This window comes from Equus przewalskii, chromosome 29, assembly GCF_037783145.1.
Source record: "Equus przewalskii isolate Varuska chromosome 29, EquPr2, whole genome shotgun sequence".
NCBI lineage: Eukaryota > Metazoa > Chordata > Mammalia > Perissodactyla > Equidae > Equus > Equus przewalskii.
This window is the reverse complement of record NC_091859.1, coordinates 43,259,147-43,283,880: the sequence shown is the minus strand read 5'-3', so window position 1 is coordinate 43,283,880 and position 24,734 is coordinate 43,259,147. Positions and strand designations below refer to the sequence as shown.

Here is a 24,734-nt window from a genome sequence, read left to right as displayed (position 1 = left end):
CCCCACTGCATCCCCCAGGTCATATGACCACCCCATCTCCCTCACCCAGGGAACACTGGCACACCCTTTGAGATGCCACAGAAGCATCCCACCTTCACTAAGAAGCCCTGCCTGACATCCATGTGAGTCTAAACCGCCCTGGAACTCCCCCCCCCCTTTCTTGGGGTCCCCTTTTTGGAAGGATGGGCTTTGCTCACTGACCCTGACACGTTTTTTTTTTTTTTACTTATTCGTCAACCCAAGCCCAAGAGAGGGCCAGAACTGTCACATTCATCTCTGTCCCTCTCTCCCTCCTTCCCACTTTCCATCCCTGTAGACCAAGGAGTGAATCTCCCGGCCAGGAGGCCTGTCCTTGGCACTCACAGTGCTGCACTCCTCTCGCCCTCGGCTCCCGCTTGCATCCTGGACAGCCCACAAGTATGTGGCCCCTAGACTGCACTGCACCCCTGACCAAACCCTCCTAATGGCTGTGTGGGTGTCTAATTCATCTCTGACTCCGGGCAAAGGGCCCCTGTAATCAGTGATGGTTAAATGAACAAATGTGCCTGAGAAGGCGGTTCCCAGTATTCCTGGCTACAGACTCTGCCCACCTCCACCCTCCCTGCCATTCAAACCAACAAAGGGAGCTTCTGTCACCCTCGCTTCTGCTCCTCTGTGTGCTGAGTCCCCAGACCCCCCATTTTCTGAGTCAACCCCTGTGCAGCACATACAGGATATTTAAACCATGACCACAGGGACTGAGAACTAAAGGGAATAGAATACGACAAAACAATTCATGTAAAGACTTTCCACCCAGATGCAGTACACCCTTAATAAAGACAAAATCCAATAAAGGGTCTTAAAGATGTTTTCATCAAAACTTCCTACAATTCAATCTGAAAAGCTTGTAACCTATCTTAGAGGACATTTGGAAAACTGGATACAACCACTTAAAATAAAAATCCAAACAAAAACATCAGCAATTGCAGCAGGTCTAATTTTAATTGCAAGAGAATATTTAATTAATCAATATTCACTGTTCAGAGCTGCATCTGCAAGTAGGATTGCGAGGTACTGAGCTGCAAATTTATTGACTCATTAGCAAGAAAGAGTCTTTTAAATACTGAAAGTCAGACCCAACTTAGAGTAAACACTAAGAGTTCCCTATTGACTTAGCTCCAAAAATAATAATAATAAAAGGAAAAGAGAAGAAGCTGTCTATAAACTATCCTGAAACTTCCAGCAGGACCATGCTGAGCCCCAGGTAAGTACACGAGAAGGCACCAATAACCACCACCACCCCCCACCTTCTCCAGAGGGGCTCCCAGTCGGACAGCATAGTTCGAGGGGTAAGGAAGCCAGAACTCCACTCTCCACAACAGAAACACAAACTACCTCTAACATCCTTTTTCCCCTCTAGCATCATTACTAATATTTAAAAAAACACCACCTTGGGCAAAACATAGTCCCTGCCACTGATCCTCAGAGTTGAATCAATCTTCTCTGCTGGAATCTTTCTATATCACACGTTTGAAAATATTACAAAGATTTCAAAAAATAATAAAATCAGAGAAAAAGAACACAGCTGTCATAAATTATTACTTATCCTCATTTTCTGCCAGTCTTGTCAAACGCAGATTGAAACTAAACAAAGGATGAAAAATATCACCTTAGCCCAGCAAAGGCCCCTCACTGCAACAAAGACCAGGTGCATCTGGGCACAGTTGGCGGGCCACACCTGGCCCCAACGATGGGTGCCTGTCCTCACAGGAGAAACATGGCACTGATGAGCAGGCCCAGAGAGACTTACTGAGAGCAGCTTCCACGTAATTGGACGAACTGGCTTAGGGATCCCGGACCAGCTCAACTTCCGCAATTCCTCTGTTGACAAAAAAAGAGACAAGGAAAAACAGGGTTTACAAACAGTGAGCAAACTTCCCCCAGTGCTTTAACATCTTTCGCAAGTGTTATTAGAGGCAGTGAGCCCCTTAAATGAAACCAGAATGAACCTAAGTGATAAAAATTTCAGATATTGATTCTTCTCAATATACAAGAGAAGTTACCACTCTGTCCAAAGCTAAATGTCACCTGCTTACATTTAAATCTTAGAGAGTCCATGTTTGCTAAATGCATCCCCGGTGTCCCTAGTGCCACCCTGGGACAGGTGAGGTCCAGAGGACACCAGCTTCCTTCCACCGCTCTGCCTTCCCTCTCACTTCCTTCTCTCCATTGCTCGCTCTCTCCCCCTTTCCCGTGACTCTCTCTCTCCTGAAGGCCTTTTCCCCAACTTAACATCTTAATGAGCTTTTCTTTCCCTCATCCTGTCTCACTCTCACCATTTACTGTTTAAGAATATCTACATGAGGTGGTTTTCTCCTAGAGACAAGCTTGCATTTATACAGCACTGATAAGGGTGTCACCATGTTATACACACCAAGGACAACAGAGACTTCCAGGTACACTCATACAAGCCTCCTGAAGGCAGGAGAAGGCACAGAGCGGGACGGAGGGGTAGGATAAGGGCCCTGAACGCCGTCAGACCTTCTGTGTCTCCTCCAGCGTCTCAGTCACATGCCCTGAATGGCTGGAGATACATTTCAATTGTAGGTGTATCAACGCTTAGTCAATCCCACTGAAACTGAGCAATTATCTCTTTCCTTGAAGTTCGGAATCCACCATTAGGTTCTTCTAACAGCTCACAGCTAATGATTAATAATAGGAATAAAAGAAATGATTAAAGAGAAGACTTTGGTAACATAATCAACAAAATACAAAGTCCTGACTTCTAATCTTTTTCCAATTACTAAAGTCTAAGTAAAATAAGTACAGAATAATTGGGTGATGGTACGGCAATAACTTACATTTTACAGCAATCTCAGAACATATCAAATCTTCCCCAGTTCCCTGAGGATATTATGAAAAGCAAGAACCTAATATCTGCACACCAATAATGTAAGGTTTACCAATCACGTTCCCGAGCCTCTCCTACTGCAGGAGGCTGGTTTTCTGATTACAGGTTATGAGGAAGCCGAGAGAAATCTCACTTGTTAATGCTCTCTGAACTCATCTCCTCAAGGAAGAAACTCACAAAAATGGTATCCTGAATATTGCGTACGAAACAAAGTTCTGCCTTTGTGTAAGCTTTAATGTTTAAAAAGAGCTTTCATGTATAATATTTCATTTGATCCTCAAAACAGCTTGAGTGAGTTAGGGCTGTGATCCTACTGTGTAACTGAGGAAAAGTCTCAGACAGGTTAGGGGACTTGACCACGGTGGCACAGGAACTAAGGGACCGTCATCTCCCAGGGTCTTTCCACTCCACTAATTTCCACTATTAAAAAGGCTCTTTGTAACACAAACAACTCTTACTTATGAATATAGACAAAAACGTCCAAAATAAAATTTTAGCAGATCAAAACACAACCAGGTATTCAAAGAATAGTGCATGCAAGTAGGATCCACTCCAGGAATGAAAGCATGGTTCCAAATCACGAAATCTGTAACTTTATTAAGATGGGTTGATGGGAAAAGCCACAGGACCATTCTGATGGGTGTCAGGCGTAGACTCCACCCAGGGCCATTCGCCCCTTCCACCTTTCTAGCAGAATTCCAGTTGTGCACATACCCCCCAGCAGCCCACGGGAAACTGAACCCACCCTGCCCTGCAAAGGTGGGCCTGATTGGTCGGTACAGAGCTAAGCCACACCCTCCTCACCAGGACTGATTCCGCAATGGGCCTGGGACCCTACTTGAGCCACTGAGAAGGAGAGAGCAAACTAGCTGGGGCTTCCGAGAAAGCTCCTCCTTGCTCCGGGGAAATCTTCGGGAGGCAGCCCTCCACTGCTTCCTCTGAGGGTTGCCCGGGTCAGATGTGAGGCTGGGGACTGCAGCAGCCCCCCAGCGCCCACCCAGCCTGAGGAGGAAGCCAACAAAGAGAGGCAGGTAGAACTGGGAGACAGGAGGAACCAGGGTTCTGAGCTCAGCAAGACAGCCAGATACAAGGACACTCAAAAATCAATAGCTTTTCTCTACGGGCAAAAAAATAAATAAAAATTGTCACAGGCATAAGTTTCACAACAAATGAACAATACCTCATGAAGAAAACTGTAAGGTTTTACTTAAAGACATAAAGAAACAGAGAAAAACACCAAGCTCACTGAAGTGAACGAGCATTTAAGGAGCACTCCCTCTGGGTAGGCACTGGGCTGGCAGGAGGGGACCACAAAAGGGAACAACAGCACACACAGCCCTGTGCTCTGAGAACTCACCCTCCACTCCAACGACATGCAAATGTAAAATTACAACTGGACCCAGTGCTCCGAAGAACCAGCAGAGCGCAGTGAAGTTGTAAATGGCGAATTCCTACCTAGCTAAGGAAGGTTTCCTCAAGGAAATGAGACTGAGATAAGAGCTACACATGAGGAGGAATTAATAGTGTAAAGAGGGAGCCTGGAAGGGGGGTATTCTAAGCCTAGGGAAGAGCTCACGCAAAGCCTTGACCACAGTGGGGAGAACAGAAGAGAGGGGCCAGCATCACAAGGAGACCACTTAATGGGCTACTTACGAACGCCAGTGTAGACGTAATGGTGGCTAGAATGGTGACAGTAAAAGAAAAGCAATGACCAAACAGATATTTAGGACATAAAAGTAAGGAGACTGAAATGATATATTCCCGGATCTAAGACTCAAAATTATAATGCTGTCAATTATCACTTTCAAAAATCTTTAAGTTCAATGCAAAGCCAATCAAAATTCCAATGGGATATACTGCATGTGTTCTGAAACTTCCTAAGTTCATCTAGAAGAGCAAATGCACAAGAACAGCCAACAAAATTTCCAAAAAGAATAATGCAAAGGGACTTGCATGAATAGAGAAGAAATATGTGACAGAGCTACAAAATTAAGACTACAGGGTTTTAAGAGCAAGACTAAGACAAAGAGATCAGTGTCACAGAATGAAGCACAATGAATGGTTCAAATCAAACCTGTATTTAGTTGTGATAAACATAGCATGTCAAATCAGGGGGTTAGTCAACCAATGATGTCCATAAAACACAGTATCTGTCTTTAGAAAAGGAAATTAGACCATGTATCGTACCACACAAACATATTTTTAGATAATTAAAGATCCGAAGATCTAAATAGTGTATGTGAGAGATAGAGAAAAGAAAGGAAAAAAATACCACAGGAAAATACAGGAGAATATTTTGCTATCTTCAGGTGGGAGAAGGGCCTTCCTAAGGAAGACACAAATCTCAGAAACTATAAATAAGAAGATTCACAATTATAAAGAAGTTTGAAGTGACTGAACAGTGAAAGACACTATAATGTTAAAGCAACAAATGACTTGAAAAATACATGCACCATATAATATAAAAAGGTTAACATCACTCATATATAAAGAGCACAAACAAAAGAGTGAACAATTTACAGAAAAATGGAAAATTCACAGGAGAGGAAACAGAAATGGTTAATAAACATACAAAAAGAGACACATAACCTCAATGGTGATCAAAGAACTATAAATTAAAACAAGAAATTTGTCACAAATCAGTTAGATAAAATCTTAAATGCATAATACCCAATACCGATGGGACTCTGAGTAAACAGCCACTCTCTGACAATTTGGTAAGAGTGTATTCGGTACAAGTTTTTTGTTGGTCAAATTTTAAAGGTAGTAACATCTGAGCAGCAACTTCACTGGAAGAACCCTATTCTACAGGGATAACCGCAAAGGCCTGCAAGGATTGTGCACAAGGATGTGCATTTGAGTACTGTCATGTTAACAAAAAATTAGAAACAATCAAAACGTCCATTCTAGGGAGATAATTAAAGACAGTTACATCCATACACTGGACTACAATACTGCCATGGAAAAGAATGGATACCTTTTAGGTGGATATGGAATAAATTTATCTAAATTATTAAGTGAAAAGGGGACAATACAAAGCAGAGCGTAGAGGCACTGAGTGTTTCTGAGAGCATACACAGGGATCTGGAAGCACAGCCAGACTCAGGGGAGGGGTTCAGAGAATGAGCTCAAGGATGGCGGAAGACAGTTTTTACTGAGTACCCCACTGTGTTTCTACGAAGCCACTAAGGTCCTGTGGTTTTCCACCTTTATCTTCAGCTTTTCAAAACCCACCCCACCTTCCAGCCCCAACTCAAGGTCTGCCAGCTTTATGAAGCATTCCTGACAACTCCAGTCCTCACTTACTTCCTCTCCTGTGATTGCCTGTAACACTTGGAGCCAATCCAGCTAAGAGCCCACCCTCGGGGCAGTGTCATTAGCATCAGTCTCATTTCCTAGAAGCGATTTAAAAGATTGCATGATTCTGCTTCTTGTCTGTCCTAATGCAGCGCCTTGCAATTGCTTGGTGTTAAGTGCCGGGGGAAAAGAAAGTCCAATTCTTCCCTCCACCCCTTTAGAGATTGGTTTTTTTAAGGGGGTGAAGGAGATCATATTTTTTAATTGAAATATAATTTATAACAATAAAAAATGACTTAGCCCCCCAAACAAGATGCAGAACATTTACATCACCCTTTTCTAATAATTCTTTGCCCCCACTCTGAGCTAGCCCCTTCTGAAAGCTATCACCATAGATTAGCTCTGCCTGTTATTAAAATTCACATCACTAGTACAAACAGGATGTAATCTCTTGTACTTCTTTGCTCATGTCTGTCAGAGTCACACATGTTGCACGTACCAGCAGTTCATTCTTTACAAGCAGAAACAGTATTCTACTCTACGAACATACCACAATCTGCTTACATATTCACCTGTGTGTAGACATCTGGGTTACTTACAAGCTTTCACTACTATGAAAGAGTTGCTAAGAATATCCTTGTGGCTATGTGTTTCGTGGAGTATGTTTTCATTTCTCTTAGGCAAATATGAAGGAATGGAATTGCTGGGTCATAGGATAGACATATGTTTAGCTTTATAAAAAAGTGCCATACAGTTCTTCAAAGTGGCTGTACCCTTTTACACTTCCCACCAGTAATGTATGAAAGTTTCGATTGCTCCACATCCTGGTCAAAATTTAGTGTTGTCAGTCTTTAATTTTAGCTATTCTAGTAAGTGTTAAATGGTCTCTCATTATGATTTTAACTAGCAATTCTGTGATAACTAACGATGTTGAGCTTTGACAGATTTTCATGTGCTTACTGGCCTTTTCTATACCTTTTATGAAGTTTACATTGAAATCTTTTACCCATCTTTTGATGGGGTTGCTCACAATTTTATTATTGATTCGTCAGTCTAATAACTGAATTTTCTTCTGATTCTAGGTCATATTTTCCTGGTTTGTTGCATGTCTGTAACTTTTTTATTGAATGCCAGATGTGCTGGTTATCAAGTTATTGCCTCTGTGATAATGGAACCAAGTCTTGTAAGTATTTCTCCTTTGCCGGCTGGAATGATGTTACGCTTTTCAGTAGAGCGTACTGGGGGGCCAGTAAAGGAGAAGGGGTTTTCTCGTGTGCCTCCTTCACCAGGCTCCTGCAGAGTGCTGCTTCTCAGTTCTGCAGTGAGGTGGCTTCTCAGTTTTCTCCACCCCTCACCTCCTCTGGAGCATGCTTTCTCCTGCTCAAGGCCCTGCAGAGTCTGCTTTCTCCAGCGCATGGTCCTGAGCACACAGGGTTTCTCCGATGTTCAGCTAGTAAAGAGAGTGACTTTTCAGTTCCCGGTTCCTATAGCAATGGCTGATGGCCGGCAACACCCAGCAGTCAGCGCCTGTGTGGGCTCTGGGGATTCTTTCCCTGCCTCATGGAATGTCACCCAACTCATGAACAGATCAGCACTCTGCCAAGGACTTGGTGGGACCCCTCTGCACAGAATCGGGGGCTCTATCTGTGTAATTCTCTCCCCTCCAGCACTCTGCTCCACCTTTGTAAGGTTCTGGTATTAGAGCTACGTTGCCTTAATAAAATGAGTTGAGAAGTGTTTTCTCTTCCTCTCTTTTCTGAAAGAGCTTTTGGAGAACTGGTATTACTTTTTCTTTAAATGTTTGATACAGTTCACTAGTAAAGCCATCTGACCCTGACACTTTCCTTGTGTGAAGGGTTTTTTATTACAAATTTAATTTTTTAAGTCAAGAAAGGGATATTAAAGTTTTGTTTCCTCTTATATTAATTTTGTTAGGTCCTATCTTTCAAGGAGTATGTCCATTTCATGTAAGTTCTTGAATTTACTGGCAGAGAGTTGTAAATAATATCCCCTCATTACCTTTGTAATGTCTGTAGGATCTGTAGTAATGTTTCCTCTTTCATTTCTGATATTGGTAATTAGTGTCTCTTCTTTTTTCCATTCATCAAGCCTAACTAGAAGTTTTTATTGATCTTTTCAAAAAACTGATTTTCCATTTTGTTGATTCTTGCCTTGTTTACACATTTTACAGTTTACTGGTTTCCACCTTTATTTTATTTCTCCTCTTTTACTTGGTTTTGTTTAATTTCCTCCTCTTTTCTTAGGTTCTTAAGGTGGAAGCCTTGATCACTGATTCAAAACCTTTATTCTCTTCTCCTACAGGCATTTGGAGGCACCAACTTCCCTCCAAGCACTGTTGTAGTTGCATCACACAAATTTGGATGTGTTGTCATTATCATTTAGTTCAAAATATTTTCTAATTTTCCTTCTGATTTCTTTGATCCATGAGTTATTTAGAAGTATGTTGATAAATTTCCAAATATTTGAGGATTTCCTGGGTATCATATTGCTAGACTGATTTCTAATTTATAACATTTGGTCAGATGAACTTGGTGTAATTCCAATCCTCTGATATTTATTATGACTTGTTTTGCAGAGCATATGATCTATTTGGTGAACATGCCATATGTCCTTGAAAAGAACACGTATTCTCCAGTTGGTGGATGTGGTATTCTATAAATCAATTAGATCCAGTTGGTTGGTAGTGCTATTCATATCTTCCGTATCTTTAGATTTTTTTAATTTACCTATTCTACCACTTACTCAGGGAGGGGTGTTGAAATTTCTGCCTATGTGAATTTGTCTATTTCTCTATTTCTGTCAATGTTTGCTTCATGTGTTATGAAGCTGTATTAGTAGGTGCACACACATTTAGAAAAGATACGTCTACTTAAGGAGGTGAACCTTTTATCATCATGAAACACATCTGTTTCTCTCTAATAAAACTCCTTGTCATGATGAGTAGTTTTTTTGATATTGTTATAAGCAGGTTAGTTTTCTTATGATTAGTGCTTGCACAGCAAATCTTTTTCCACCCTTTTACTTCAACAGCCTAAGTCTCTATGTTTAAAGCTTATATTTGGCTTTCCTTTCAGCTTTCTGTCCCTGTAGTTCTTGGAATCAGACTGTAAAATCACTTGTCCTCTAAGAGAGAAAACTAAAATATAAGAAAAACTATAATAATCAAAACACGAATGAGAAATAAATAGCATTTCTTTCTTCTACAACAGTAGATTTCATTTCTGAAAAATAAAATTTTGAAATATTTTTATGGAAACAACTCCAATATCCTAATTCCATGTTCATCTATACTAGGAGACTTTACGTCTCAATAAAATGCCCCTGGGAAATTGCCCTAGCAGACACTCTATCACCAAGGACAGCAGAGGCACAGGGGAACTGACACTGGCTGTGGATTCAGTGGACCCGAAAGCAAGGCCCACCATGGCCAACAAGAATCTGTGTGGCCTGGACAGTACCCTCCATATCTCTGGAGCTCCAGTTTCCTCCTCTGAAACATGGAACAAATGAAAATACCTGCCTCGCTTAAGTCACAGAATTTTCACAAGGAACAAAGAGACAATTCATGGGAAAGCATTTGTAAACTGTGACATACTATACAAATGCAAGAACATGATTCTGTTGTGCTTACTGATGTAATTACTCAGCACACTCTGTGAACCCAAACCATAAAGCAATAGGGACTCATTCATTCTAATTGGATGTAAAATATCACATTTGAGACTGAACCAGAAATCTGTCACAAAATCGTGTATGCAACGAACTCGTAATTATAAGTACCTTTTCCCTGAAAAGCCAGGAATAACAGAAAAACCAGCCCATAATTTAAGCTATTTTTTCCTAACACTCATCTCTTTTTAACAGGTTTTCATTCTGATTTTTTTAAATTTTTGCAGCAATAAAATCTAGGAGAAACACTGAACAAAAATAAGAAACACATGTACATTACAATCACCTCAGCTTCCATGTGAACCTAACCTAAAAGCTGAGCAGTCACCAGCAGCAGAAGGGTCTGCAAAACAAGCACATTTCTGGTTCCTAACAGCCACAGTACACGAGGGTCTCATAAATCAGCCCATTTAGCCAGCATTTATTGAGCACCCCCTCTGGAAGCTGCTGCCTCTGGTGCAAAAGCCACTTAAACACTGCTCCTCCTCTGAGTCCCTCATACACACTTATATATCTGGTCAGTGAACATCAATCAACATTATCACCACCAGACACTGGGCTAGCCTCGGAGGGTACAATTAGAGCCAGCTTCAACCCTCTGGGGGCTCATCGGCAAGCGAGGAAGAAGAAATCTAACAGTGCGAGCAAGCGATAAGGGATGCTCGGCAAGAAGGGTGCACAGGTGACGCAGGACAGCAGAGTAGAGGTGGTCTCTCTCTGAGGAAGGGGGACAGCAGGAAAGAGTCCCAGGACCTGCTGCTTGAGAGGCACCTTGAAGCCAAGTTAAAACTTGGTAGATTTATCTCTGCTCCCTACCCTAGACCTCATCAACACAACAGTAAAGTAATATTGTTATAAACAAGGACCAGGGCACAGAGGAGGAGACAGGGGAAGACAAGAAATGTCAACAAAAGTCTGAAAGATGGAAAGCAGACGAGAGACTGGGAGCCAAGCTAGCTGAGTGATGAAGCCTAGACCTACCGTCTGGCAAAAGGGCAGCCAACGGGAAGCAGCCAATCAACGCAAAGAACCCCCAGAGAGGGCTGCGTGGGGCTGAAAGCAGGATACACACTTCTAAGGCACAGGAGGTGGTCAGAGCCCACACGCCTGCAGGAGCCGCCCGCCCACCCCGCACATTAACAACTAACTCTAGGTTGAAACAGAAAGTCATACAGCACATGTAGCCACGGCGGAGTCGGGAACCAGACTTAGAGTCCTAATAGCACAATGAATCCACCTTCCCCAAAACTGTGACATCAACTGCACAGAGAGGGTGGGGAAGGAGAGGAGGGAGGGCATGATGAGAGGCTAACCCCTCCACTTACAGAGCAGAAAGGCAATAAATACGGCTAGACTGTAAAAAGCCGCAGAATTTGCATAGTATTTGGAAATATAAAGGAAAGCACCAGAAGGGTACTTTCTCTTACCAAAAGGTAAAGTGACAGCCTCTGGGGACTGAATGCAGGGGTGAGGAAGGGTGGGGGCAGGGGACTACAGTTTCCAGTATATCTCATATTACTACTTCATCTTTTAAACCAGGTGCATGGATTACTTCAATAAAAAGAAAGTTTGGACCTAAAAACAACTGAGTGAGGTACACGCCAAGGGGCCAAGGGCACTGCAGCTGGAAGCACAGCAGAGTAAAACCATACACCAGCTCCTGGTCCTGTAAGTAGCTGAGCATGGAGCACCCTCCAGGGGGTGGGCAGGAGGGAGCGCCAGCGAGAAACAAGGCTGGAAAGGGGCAGAGCCCAGGTCACCCAGAGAGGGCCACTACCACATGCCGACCACCTGGATTTACACTCGCAGGAGCCAAGGTGTGGTGTGGGTGGGGGAGAGAGGCACGGGGTATTAAGCAAAGATTTCAGAGGTATTGTGACCAGATGTGGGTTTCAGTAAGAAGAACACTAGTATTTGGACAGAATGCCGCAGGGCTGGCTGGGTGACTACCGAATTGAAAGAACAGCATAGCGACCCCTTCCAGAGAAGAGGCACAGAGCAAACAGGAAACGCAAAGCCAGCATGTGCCCAGAGCCAGCCACCCCTAGGCCCTGGCTCACCACCCAGCCACCCCACAGCCACCCTACGCCCCGCACCAGGATGAACTTGCTACGGGCCGGGCTCCGTGCTGGAACAGAGGTTGGAATCAATCAGGCTGAGGCCTCTCGTTGCACTCCCTTTAGAACACCACTGCACCCCACGACGGACCCCAAAATGGGGATGGTTGCACCTGGAAACAGATCACTACCACACCACCAGCCTCAGGCTTTCAAAATGGAAGAACCAACTTTCTAGGGAAGGCTGCCTTCTTCTCAGGCGAAAACAGGGAGAAGTGGAAAACTTCCTAACCACCGATATCTAAGTGATTTGTATCACGTACATGCTGCACTCCGGTGTCCTTAGCACTCTGTGCGTGTGGAAGGCCGGATGTTGGGGGAAAAGCACAGCAAGCCCAGGAAGGACGTCTGCTCCTTTCCTGGCCGGCCTTTAACAAACCTGAACAAGGCTTCAGCTCCGCAGACAGAGCTGGAGGGAAACTGTTTTTCCCGATCACGCGACACAGTTCAAAGATCCTTCTAGAGGGTGTTTCTGCAGGACCCTGGAGTTCAAAGTGCAGCAAGGGGTAGGGGCTGCACTCTCCCAGCTCCAAGGAGCTGGCTTCTCCCTGTTTAGCTGAAAGAGAGGAGATGAGAGGGATGCCCATCTGCCCGGCAGTTTTTCTGAACAGTTCTGGGATTCTAAGCTTGATGACCCTTAATTGCTAAAATTAACATCATAAAGTTTTTCAAAGTACCTTCTCTAGTTGTAATTTTTTCTTTTATGTAAAGGGTTTTCCTCCAGGCACGTGCTCTAAGAGGTATCAGAAATGGATACATGCTCCTCAAGGGACACAGTGCTGAACCTGGGGAGAGGCCAGCAGGATGGGGCTGAGGGAAGGCAGCGAGGGCTCAGGGCTGAGGTCTAGATGCCGGGCCAGGGAAGGCCTCGTGGAGGAGGCCGCACGGGAACCTTGAAAGACGGGAGAGGTCCACCAACCGCTGGGAGAAGGGAGGGAAGGCCTTCCTCACAGGGGAGCATCTGGGCCAAGCCCTGCACGGTCGAGGGCTTAGGGGGCAGTGGAAGAGAAAATCCTGGAGAGACATAAGCAGGGACCAACCCAATGAGGTTCCTGTTCCTGAACGACAGCAACGCTTTCATTTTGTATAAAATGACCTCATGTGACTCATGGGGCTCTAATTCAACCCCAACTAGCACAGGAATCACGGTGAGGGGCAGGGGGGAGATACAGATGCCTCGGGGTTCTGAGGGTGGGTCTTGCGTGGAGAGCCTAGTCCCTCCCGCCCCCCCCCCCCCGCCTCCATCCTAGAGCAGGAAGACCACTGGCCTCACCCCTGCAGCCCCTGCAGGAGATGGTATCCGAGGATTCAGCCTCACCACCAAAGGACTGAATAACCACACAAGAGAAGGCGAACCACTTGCTCCCACAATCCTGAGAGCTCTGAAAAAGACGGGGAGAGCGGACCCCTGCGGTCTCCCGCCCTCTCAGCTGCTCACAGACATAAAAACCTGCAAGCCACTAGCAAGAAAACACATGTTGAGGTCTGCTGCGTTCTGGTCTGTGGCTGCACCACTACAGTTTAAAACCCCAAAAGATGTTTTAAAAAGAATGAAAAATCAAAAGAGAGATGCATTTTATTCTAGAAACCGTGCTACAGTTAACTGTTAAGTCAACTCTGTATGAGATAAACATATTTCTAAAAATTGAGTTCATTACCTGCTTTCAAATGCTCCTTCACCAACAAGAGCTGCTTGGAACAGCAACGCCTCCGCAGAGGCAGGGCAGACTCAGACCCGCCTCCCCTCAGGACTGCACAGAGACCCATCACTGCCCCGCAAAATGCTCCGGCCACTTACAAAACAACGAGTACTGCAGCTCCTGTTCACGGCTTCGTTCACAGCTTCTCCAGGAAATTCGCCCCACAAAAGAGGATTCCGCCCTCACACAACTGTGGAACACACTTCCAGGAAGCACATTCTTCATTAGAAGAAGCTGGCCATGTCTGAACCAGGATGGAACACTGTCTTGTGTGTGTTTACATCCAAAGGGATTCTGGTAATCTCATTGTTTTCATGTCATTTGTTTTGGTTTTGCTTGATTTTGCTAATTTTAATAAAGTTACTTGCTTGCATCACAAGCAGAATTCTTTTTTATCCTTTTCTTGTACTTTTTCATTTTTTTATAATTCACCTCAGTGAACATACACAAATTCATTCTCAGTGGGGAAAACAAATCCTATCGAAACAGAAATCATCTTGTCAGCAAAGCCAGAAAAGTAACTACCCTCCTCTAGGGCAGCTGCTTCTCCTCAGCCCTCCTACCTGGAAAGTTCGAGGCACCTTTTCCAAGAAGCCCTCCCGAGCCAGGCCAGCCCTTGAAGCCAGAGCCCCCCACTGCACCGATCAGCACTTCCTCTCTACCCAACTGCTCTCCTGCAGGAAAGCTCTCTCCTCCCAAAAATCAGCAGGGGAAGCATCTACAATCGGTTCAGGCATTTCTGCAAGAAGACCAATAAGACGCTAGCGGGTAACAACTTTATCACACGGCACTCGGGCCCAGCTGGGCTACACCTGACAAACACAGGGATGGCAGCGTGGTGGGTGGCCGGAGCCCACAGGAAACAGCCTGACCAGCCCAAAGCCAGCTTCCCTGCTGTCCCCTGTTCCAGCCTGGTCCTCATGGCAACCAACTAGAAAAAACGACAGTATTAAGTATCAAGAGTCTTAGATATCAATAATAAAAAGACGACCCAATTAAAAATGGGCCAAAGGATCTTAATAGATATTTCTTCAAAGATATACAAATGGCCAATAAGCACATGAAAAGATGCAGAAAATCATTAACCATCAGGGAAATCAAAACCACAATGAGGTCCACTTCACACTCACTAGGATGGCCGTGATGAAAAACGGGGGAACCGGAACCCTCACACAACACGGTGGGACTGGAAAATCCTGCAGATCCTTGGAAGACGGCCTGGCAGTTCCTCAAAATGTCAAACACAGCGACCACACGACCCAGCAGCTCTACTCCTAGGTCCAGAACCAAGAGAAATGAAAACACACGGCCACACAAAAACTTGTACACAAATGTTGATGGCAACATTACTTAAACAGCCAAAAAGTGGAAACCATGAAACGTCCATCAACTGATGAGTGTACATAATGTGGCCTATCCGTACAATGGAGTACTACTCAGCCACAAAGGAGACTGAAGAATACAGGCTACAACATGGGTGAACCTTGAAAACAGTGCGCTGAGTGAAGGAAGCCATTCTCAAAAGACCAGGTTGTGCGATTCCATTTATACGGAATGTCCAGAAGAGGCAAATCCACAGAGACGGAAAGCAGACCAGCGGCTGCAGGGGCTGGGGAGGGAGGAGGGGGAATGGGGAGGGATGGCTGACGGGCACAGGGTTTCTTTTTGAGTTCTAATATTTACTAAAAAAATAAAATAAAATTTACTATAGTGATAGTTACACAGCTCTACAAATACACTAAAACCACTGAGTTGTACACTTAGATGGTGAGTCATATGGGCTGTAACTTACATCTCAATAAAGATGTTTTAAAAAGTGCCGTGGGTGAAGAAATTTTTAAAGGCTATTTACAGCCCCGAGCGCCTTCTAAGGCAGGTGGGCCTGGGGAAGGGGGCTCTTTGTTGTAAAGGTCTAGAAATGGACTTCGGTGGGCAGAAGGTTGATGAGAACTGAGGAGGGCTGAAGGGCTCTGCAGAGGGAAGGAGAGCTCTGAATGTGGAAGGGCCCTACCTCCCGGGTGGCAGGATGGTGGAGGAGCACCGAGAGGGGCAGAGGGAGTCCCTCGGGAAAGCTGGGAGACGGGGCCTCTCTTTTCTGTGAGTCCATGAGGAGGTCTGGTCCAGGGGCTTCTCCAGAGTGATGGGTGTGGGAGGGGAGGAGCGGCAGCCAGAGTGGAGTGAGCAAGTGCAGGTGGGACAACAAAGCGGAAGAGGCTGTGACAACCTCAGGGTCCCAACCAAACGCTTAGATATGACAAGTCCTCTTTGGGCCGCTGTGTGGCTTCCCCTGCTGAAACGGAGATGGCGACTGTTCTTGCTGACTCCAATCCTGTCACTGACTTTGCCTGTTAAGAAATGGAGTAGGCGCAGGCCCAGTGTGGTGACTAAGTTTATGCGCTCCACTTCAGCAGTCCAGGTTTCCCAGGATTGGATCCTGGGCGCTGACATACACACCACTCATCAAGCCATGCTGTGGCAGTGTCCCACATACAAAGGAGAGGAACACTGGCACAGACATTAGCTCAGGGATGATCTTCCTCAAGCAACAAGGGGAAGATTGGCAACAGATGTTAGCTCAAGGCCACTCTTCCTCACCAAAATAAAAGAAACGGAGTAACTTGCTGCCAGGTACTATTATCAGAAACATGTTAACTCCAGAGGCATGTGGAGCTAAATCTTTTTGCATGTATATACATTTTTTAATGCAGAAATTATAGGAGGCTGAGGGTCCCTCTTCAATGGTTCCTACTGGAAGGCAAAGATGTGAACCTCAAGCTTCTAATTTGTTTGAAAGCATTTAGAGTTTTAACATGAAATAGCAGTAGCCTTTCCTTTAATTAAATGCCATGCGACACCAGCTGTAGGATCAATGGTATTGAAGGGAAAACAGTGTAATTAGACCTGGTGAAGTGACTCACGGATGACTGGGCTCTCTTTCAAGGGTGGGGGTTGGGGAGCTGGTTCCAGGACATACAGAACAGCTGTACTTTGCTTTGCCTTGCTGTAGACTGTGAAATGCCAGAGTTTTCCCTTAAACATTTCAGGTGTGTTTCTTGATTTCCTATTAGTAACGAAGGATATAACTCCACTTTAGTCAGTTCCCTCTGATTAGACATTTAGATCATATGTTTTTTTATTATATAAATAATGCTGTGGTGATCATCTTTAGACATAAATATTTGTTTGCATTTTGGATTATTTCTTTGGGACACATTCCCAGGAATGAAATTACTGGCTCCGAGGGTGTGAGCATTTTGAGTGAGGCTGGGATATGAGCTGGAGGCCCGGGGCGAGCCCCATGACATCTAGTCATAGAACTGCCTTCAGCCCTATTTCTTGCTTGGTGAAGGCTAGATCATTTCCTGAGTTCCTATGGACTCCAAGGGCCCAGACTCACAGGGCACCGTGGGCATCAATGGACCATGGCATCCTCCCCAGCAGGCCCGGTTTGCCTTATGTCAATCGACAGGCCCTCAGCAGTCACAAAGAAAAACAGAGCAACCCATCCACTTAAGCAGGCCTTGGCCAGGTTTTCAGTTAGCGTCATGGAGGCTGGGGCTCACTGGGAGGGCTCTCTGAGGCTTTCTGAGGCTCTGAAGGCTGACGAGCACACTTCTAGATGTCACATGTGACTGAGGAATCCACCAGACAGGAAGCTGGAAATAGCCCACAGGAAGGCTGAAGACAGTCTTGTCAGTGATAAGCTCAATTAATTTTAGATAAGTATGCAATGTAATTACAAAGGCAAAGCAACATAATCTCACAGTCCCCTGCATATCATTTCACATATAAACGCACAGAAAGGAGGCTTAGATGGCGAAGAGAGACCCAGGGACAGTCAAGAACTGACCATAAACCCCACCTGCTGGCCTACAACTCACATGGCACAGTCAGGCCAGCTTCACCATGGAGCCTTCGTCTGGCACCACCAGGGGGCTTTCACCCAGAAAGCCACCTCTCCCTGGCATCCACCCAGCAGACCACCACTAATCCATGAAACTGGCTGCAGGATCCTGCCCTGCTCTCAGCCTGCCCCATGCCACTTCCACCACACTGAAGGGGTTACCCCTTCCTTGCCCAGGTGCACACTTCCCTTCACCCCGGTATGAGCTCTGTCTGGTTCCAGGTCCATCTGTACCCCAACCACAGGCTCCTCAAGGACAGAGACTGTGTCTTACACGTCCCTGTAACCCTGACTCTTTGCATTACGGCCACACAGACGAGATGCTAAAAAGGTAAGTCACAATATAAAACCCTACATCTGCCAAGTGAGATGGGCAAGAAACAGTCTCTGGGTAAGTCTAACGAGCCGCCACTATCAGGGGGTCACCATTCATGCACTCAAACCCACAATCTCTATTACGCAGAGGTGGGGTGACCATATGACTGTTTAAAACAGACATTTAGGGGCATAATTAATAGTTATGCGAGGACAATAGGGATAGACAAGCACTCTGGCAGCCTGAGCCTGTGACCAACCTGAGCACAGGGCTCTGCCTGAGGTACTGTGGGTAGCACACAGATGAGAAGGTGTCCTGGGGCACTGAGATCAAAGAAAACAGGCACAAAGACACATTTCAGAAAGGAGGCAAATTGAACTATTGTTAATTGTTATTATTTAACTAATATAATAGTTACCATATTGCTATCTATTGTGCCATCCGAGTACTTTTAATAGTTAGCATTCATAAGTATTAGGCAGATATTAGTCATCGACAGTTCAAAATCAGGAGGCTCCCATGTCTGGATGGAGCAGAAGAATGAACAAGTAATTAGGAGTCCAACTATGAAGGACATTAAATACCAGGAGTCTGATCTTCCTTCTGGAAGTAGCGGGGAGCTGTTAAAGTCGAGGCGAAAGCCATGTTCCAATTTGATTCCCCTCCTCCTAGTACACGGAATGGATGACAGGGGAATGGGGAGACGAGGAGACTAGTTGGAAGCTACTTCAGTGGATGGGCAGAGATAACAAAGGTCTGACGGAGGGCAGGCCCATCAAAGACAGAAGGGAGGAATGAAGGAAACAACACAGGCACATTTTGAAAGAACAAGAATAGACAGGCTTCAGCAACAACCAGATATGGAGACAAAAAGAGGTAAAGATTTGACAACGACCCCCACATTTGACCCTGGGTAGAGAGAATAGTGACAACTATGATTTCAACAGGAGGTGGAAAGGACTAGCTAGTTTAGTGGAGGAGGAGAAGAGAAACAGGGAGAGGACCAAGAGAAGTCCTATTTCGTGGCATCTACGAACGCTACAGTGCAGGGCCTGTGCCAGGCTATCTCCATGGGATGGTCTCACCCTGAGAGGCAATTCTCATCTCCATCTTACAAATAAAGGGATGAGACTCAGCTGCCTGATTCTAAGCCAAAGTGTGCAATCTTTCTACCACACTTTACACATTTTAGGTGGAGAAAGTCCGAGGCTATTGCAGTGGGTATCTCCAGAAGACAGAGGGATTGGGAGTGAAGCTCAGGAATGTGAAAATGGAGGAGGACCCTGCATCAAGGGAGAGTACCACAAAAGAGAGTCGAGAAACGCACTTTAGTAAACAGCCGGTGTTACCAAAACAAGGCGGAGAGAGCGGAATGGAGCCACACGGAACATTCGGAGATGGTAAGCATCACGGAAATCCAGGGGAAAACACTTCTCAGGAAGCACCCATTGGTGCAAAATGTGTCAGGGCCAAAATGAATGACCATGGGAGCCATCCCTCAGGCCGAAGGAGGCCGGCGCCTGCCTCCTAGCCCTGCCCTGTCCCCGTCGCAGTGCCCAGCCACTCTGAGCAGACCCTCCGTGCACTGCTGCTCCAGGGCCGAGAGAACAAAGCCCGGCGGACAGTAAGTGCTCAAGAGCCTCTGCTGAAACTGGGACCCCCTGAGGCTCCTGTCTCATCTATAAAACAGGAGACTGAACTAGTTAACTTCTCAGCTCCTGCTCAGCTCTCAAGCACCACTGGGCAAATAAACTTGGGTGACCTCCAAAAGACCAGTTCCAGCAAAGTTGGGAGTAAAACCCAGATTTCAGGAAAAGAGCACTTACAGAGCACTTCTGTGTCTCAAACCGCATCTGGAAGCAGCTGCAAGTGAAACCACAAAGCCCCAGAGGAGGGGTGGCCTACTGACACTGTAGTGACTGGAGGAAAAGCCACAGAGGAGGTCGAAGCTGGCCAAGCGGGCCGTCCCTGGACCAGGGTGTGCACATAAGAGTGCACAGACCCTCATGGGAATGAACTGACATTTTCCAAATGTTCAAAAATTCTGGCCCATACTCCCATGGAGAGGGTGATTAGCACTTTCTGGAGGTAGGTGTCTTCATACCTCTCTCACATGCTTTCAAAATTCCTGCGATTCTGCTCAGATCCTACAGGTACCTTGTCTTAGTCTGCTCAGGCTGCAATAACAAAAATACCATCCACTGGGTGGTTTATAACAGCAGATCTTTCCTTCTCTCAGTCCTGGGGGCTGGAAGTCCAAGATCAAGGTGCTGGCAGACTCGGTGTCTCACAGGCCCACAGTTCTGGTTGTCACCTGCTGGCCGCCTGCTGCCCAGCCTCTCCCAACAGCCTTTACAAGCGGGATGAGGGAAGAAGGTGGCTGCATCTGGGTCAGCCACTCAGCCTAGGACAGGTGACCTGACTGAGCTGTTCTCTAACAAAGGCAACAGCGACTGGTTCAGTCAACAGCAGGCACGGAGGGGCCAACACGCATGGTAGCTGTCCTGAGAAGTAACAGGATCCAAGGCCATGGGCCATGTTAAGGGAGGAGACAGGCCCACTGCCTCCACTAGTCAGTGCAGAATTCCAGAGAAACACTGACTCATAGAAACAAGCCTAGGGGAGGAAGTCAGGTTGGCAAAGGGCCTTGCTGCCATGGCCCAGGAACTGCCTGAGAAGGGAGTAGCAGAGTAATGAGGAGGCTGCAATCTGGAGACCACCTGCCATGTGGTCAGAGACACCCTTGGGCCTCCAGAGGCAGACCAATGGGGAGAACCTGCAGACAGATTCTGTCTCTCAGGAAGAAAGAATGTTCCACAGCTGGAATAATAATAGCTACAGCAGGGCCCCTGCCCAGAGCGTTATATGAACTCTAGCATTTGATCCCCATGACCACCTTATGAGATAGCCCACCCCTGCTCACCTTACAGAAGAGGTTAAGTAATTTATCCAGCTGGGGCAGGGGAGGGCATGCATTGTTAAGGGTCCCCATAAGGTTCCCACCAACGATGAAATGTTGTCAGAGTTAAGGAACCCCATGGTGAAGGCTTACCAGCCAAGAAAGGAAGTGATGAGGCCCTAGTACTGTGGACTGAAACATAGAAAGAAACACCAAAGGAAAACAGAAATTGCTCAGCCCTGCTACCCAAAGTGTACATGAGACTACTTAGAGAAACATGTCATAATGCAGTCAAAACTGTAACAATATTTATGACTATTTGCAACAGAAATAGTATGCAATAAAAAAGTAATATACAGTAACAGCATAAACATCATCATACAGCTTCAGCAATACCAACCGAAAGCCCTTGTTCCTTAGGCAGAGGTGATAAATATTTGTACCAGGGAGTGTAGCTGGATCTGTCTGAGTTGCTGATAGAGAGACTGCAAATTGGTGGTCCACCCGCTGCGCCCTGGGTCTCTGTCGGTTCAGAGAACCCCACAGCCTGCTCTGAAATCAGGACCAGGTTGTTGCTGCCTCAATGAGGCAGCACTTAAAATTCACACACAACCTGCTTTAAAAACTCACTGCAGTGAGTCACGGCCCAATTTATGGGCCTAGAATCAACTCCAGCCGGCTCTCCACTCGCTGCCTTCCTACGGCAAGCAAGCCCTCCTTCCCTGTTCTCCCAGGTCCCTGATGGAAAGCTTCTACTGCGAGATTTATACTGCAAGCGCAGAGGCGGCCCGGAAGCTCCACCAGAACACTTCAAGAGCTCTTCCGAAAGCCCCTCCACTACACCAGGCCTTTGGGGGGAGGGTGCAAGAACTGCGGAACTGAATGAAGCAAATGAAACGTTCCCAAGCCACTCTTTGTAATCAAATACTTCTCACTGCAAAGCCATTTTCCAAGTAACTTAGATCAAATTCACTCTCCCAGCTAGTGTCTCATCGCCTCTGTTCTAGGATGGGACTGTCACCCAGAAAGAATGTCCAGCACAGGAAGAGTGTCTGGGGCCCTCTTCATGGGTGTTTACTGTACAGACTCCCTCGACACTCCACTAGTTTTCTGACTGCTTCCCCAGGCTCCATCAGAACAGGCCCTTTACATATTTTTCAATGTTTTATATACAAATGTCCTATAAATGTCCATTTAGGACTAAAAGTTTTTTCACGTCAAACCCCACTCCCCCTCCCTGGAATGAGGGGCCACCCCTCTGCAAACAAGGGCACCACCAAGCTTGGTCGCCTCTAGCACAGGGTCATTTTGTACATCTTGCAATAAAGGACGTGAAAGTCTCACTTGGAAAAAACACGTAGCTCGGACGCTCTCAGTAAACGTGGCAGGCATGATTTAAGATCAACAGAAAAAACCCAAGGCACCACATTTCCCTCCAGTCGTGTAAACACAGGAGAGAGGGAAGAGTGGGTGAGGGGAAAAAGCTATTACAAAAAGGCAAGGAAGCAGCGTAATACCTACCACAAATAACTCCCCAAGTACAAGAAACAGAAATGGGGAAAATGACAATATACACCAAACCTTAAAACCTTAGGACCTATTAGATACGTCTATTATAGACATCAGTGCATATTTAAACCTGAATGATTAATACTCCTAAAATAAGTGCTCTGACTACTGAACTGTACAGGACATCCTAGGTCCAGTCACTCTGCCTCTCAGGTCTCCTGCGGTGGCATGTCTGCTACAATATTCCTCACACACGGAAATCTAAACATCAAAACTAGAGCTAGAAGGGGCCGCCTGGTGGCACAGCAGTTAAGTCTGCACATTCTGCTTCGGTGGCCCAGGGTTCACCAGTTCAGATCCCGGCTGTGGACCTATGCACCGCTTGGCAAGCCATGCTATAGCAGGCATTCCACATATACAGTAGAGGAAGATGGGCACGGGTGTTAGCTCAGGGCCAGTCTTCCTCAGCAACAAGAGGAGGATTGGCGGTAGCTGTTAGCTCAGGGCTAATCTTCCTCAAAAAAAAACTAGAGCCATAAAACATAACAAATGCCTCCAACTCAAGCCCACCCAAGCCAGGGACTCCAAAAATGAGGGAGGGATCACTACAGAATTGGTTTTCTAGACTGCGAAGCATTCCCCCAAAGTCCCAATGAGCCAAAGGTCATTTAACTCAGTGACACCCAAGGAAGGCTGAGGCCCCGCAACACTCAGTCCTGGACTCCAGAATCCACACAAGACTCGGTGGAGGGAAATGCCTGCTTGGAGGACACTCCATCACCAGCACGTTCTTAAAACAGCAGATCTGGGGTGGGTTTTTCTTTTCTTTTTTGGAATGCACCGTGAAGTACAGAAAGGTGAAACGACACGACGTCTGGGATTTGCTGTGAAATACTACAGCAAAGGAAAAGAAAAAAGGGATGGATGAGACAACCATGGCAGCATCTTGATAACTCTGGAATCTGGGTGAGAGGGGTATTGGCTTCATTGTACTGTTCTCTCGACCTTGGTATATGTTTGAAATTTTTCATAACACAATTGTTTTAGAGCATGAGAGAAGGCAGAGGTGTGCAGACCTTCTGACAATGATTGATCACACTCCCATTTTGGAAAACTGCGTCCGTTTCCTGAGGAGCAGAGCCCTCACCCTCCAGATGAGGAGCTGCCACCCCTCTTGTACACTGCCCCCCCTGCCCCAACCTCCACTGTGCCCCATGAACTGCCTCCTCTGCCCTCAACATCACCATGACCAACAATAAACATATACACAAACGGATAAATGCTGCTAGCAACAAACCTAACTCGCTCACCATTCTAACTGAAAACTCACAGCAGATATTGCTTGTTAAATCATTATTTAAAACAATAATAAGCACCACATCATGGTACATGCGTGCTGTTGACATAGATGAGTAACAGGAAGAGAAAAAAGCACTGGGCACATTCTGCCTTCCAGACTCATCGTGGACACTCCGTGGGTTTTCCTTCGCAACAATACCGAATGGCAAGACACCCATTTCCTGTCCCAGAGAGATGAATGTCTACAAAGCATGTCATCTTTTAAACACAGCCTCTTTTCTCTAAAGCAACATCCCAACGCTCTCGGAGCCCTTGGCCGCCTCCTGCCCACTCTCCGGCAGGCTGCTGCCCGCAGTGTGACCGCAGCGTGCACAGCCCTCTTGAAGACACCCCATCGCCAACGCTTCCCTCCTGAGAGCTGACGACCCAACACACAAGAACGACAGACTCTGAAGTCCCTAGCTTGCAACTCATACATGATGATCATTCTATCACTTTCAAATAAAAGAGCCTAATATTTTGAGCATAATGATTTTAAGGAGCTCAACAATTTCTTTGCATGCATTATTCATTTTGTGACACAAAACTGTTATTTCACTGAGATTACTGTAAATCGCTACATGAAGAGCTGGCTTGCATGAACAATTAAATGATAGATATGATAAACTAGATTTATAAGCTTTATGTTCCTATAACATAAATTCCTTGAATGATTTAACTCAACAGAGCTAGAAAATTCTTTCCAGATGCCAGGTTCATGGATCGGCAGCTCCCCCATCAGCATTTAGCAAAAACTGACTACAGACTGAAAAGAAAAATATTTAATAAAAGGTTTAATATTACTATGGTAACCACAGCAACTTGTTTCAAAAATGAATAATAGCTCTGTTAGGTGCTTCATTAAAATTTTTTCAACCAAATACTGCCCTTAATCTTCTCAATGGAACAAAAGACTTATTCAGAATACATGTAGCAGACTGAAAATAACATCAGATACAACCATGTGCCTGAGCACAGACATCCTTTCGTCTGCAGCAAAGAGAAAGATGGAATCTAAGCAGCTACGATGAGAAAGTTGGGTATTTCTCCTAAAATAATTAAAAATCTCGATAT

At 45.7% G+C, this 24,734-nt stretch overlaps 1 protein-coding gene across 16 annotated transcripts in view; it reads right to left on the bottom strand.

The window, feature by feature from the left end:
• Positions 1–24,734, bottom strand: part of TBC1D22A (TBC1 domain family member 22A) — a 342,988-nt gene that overhangs the window by 248,561 nt on the left and 69,693 nt on the right. For all 16 annotated transcript variants that reach the window (XR_011534636.1, XR_011534637.1, XR_011534634.1 and 13 more), the window contains one exon: positions 1,790–1,860. Coding sequence is in view for 10 of the 16 variants with exons in the window: in XM_070599907.1 (XP_070456008.1) it covers positions 1,790–1,860 (71 nt within the window). In the remaining 6 variants the exon portion in view is untranslated. The remainder of the gene's footprint in view (positions 1–1,789; positions 1,861–24,734) is intronic.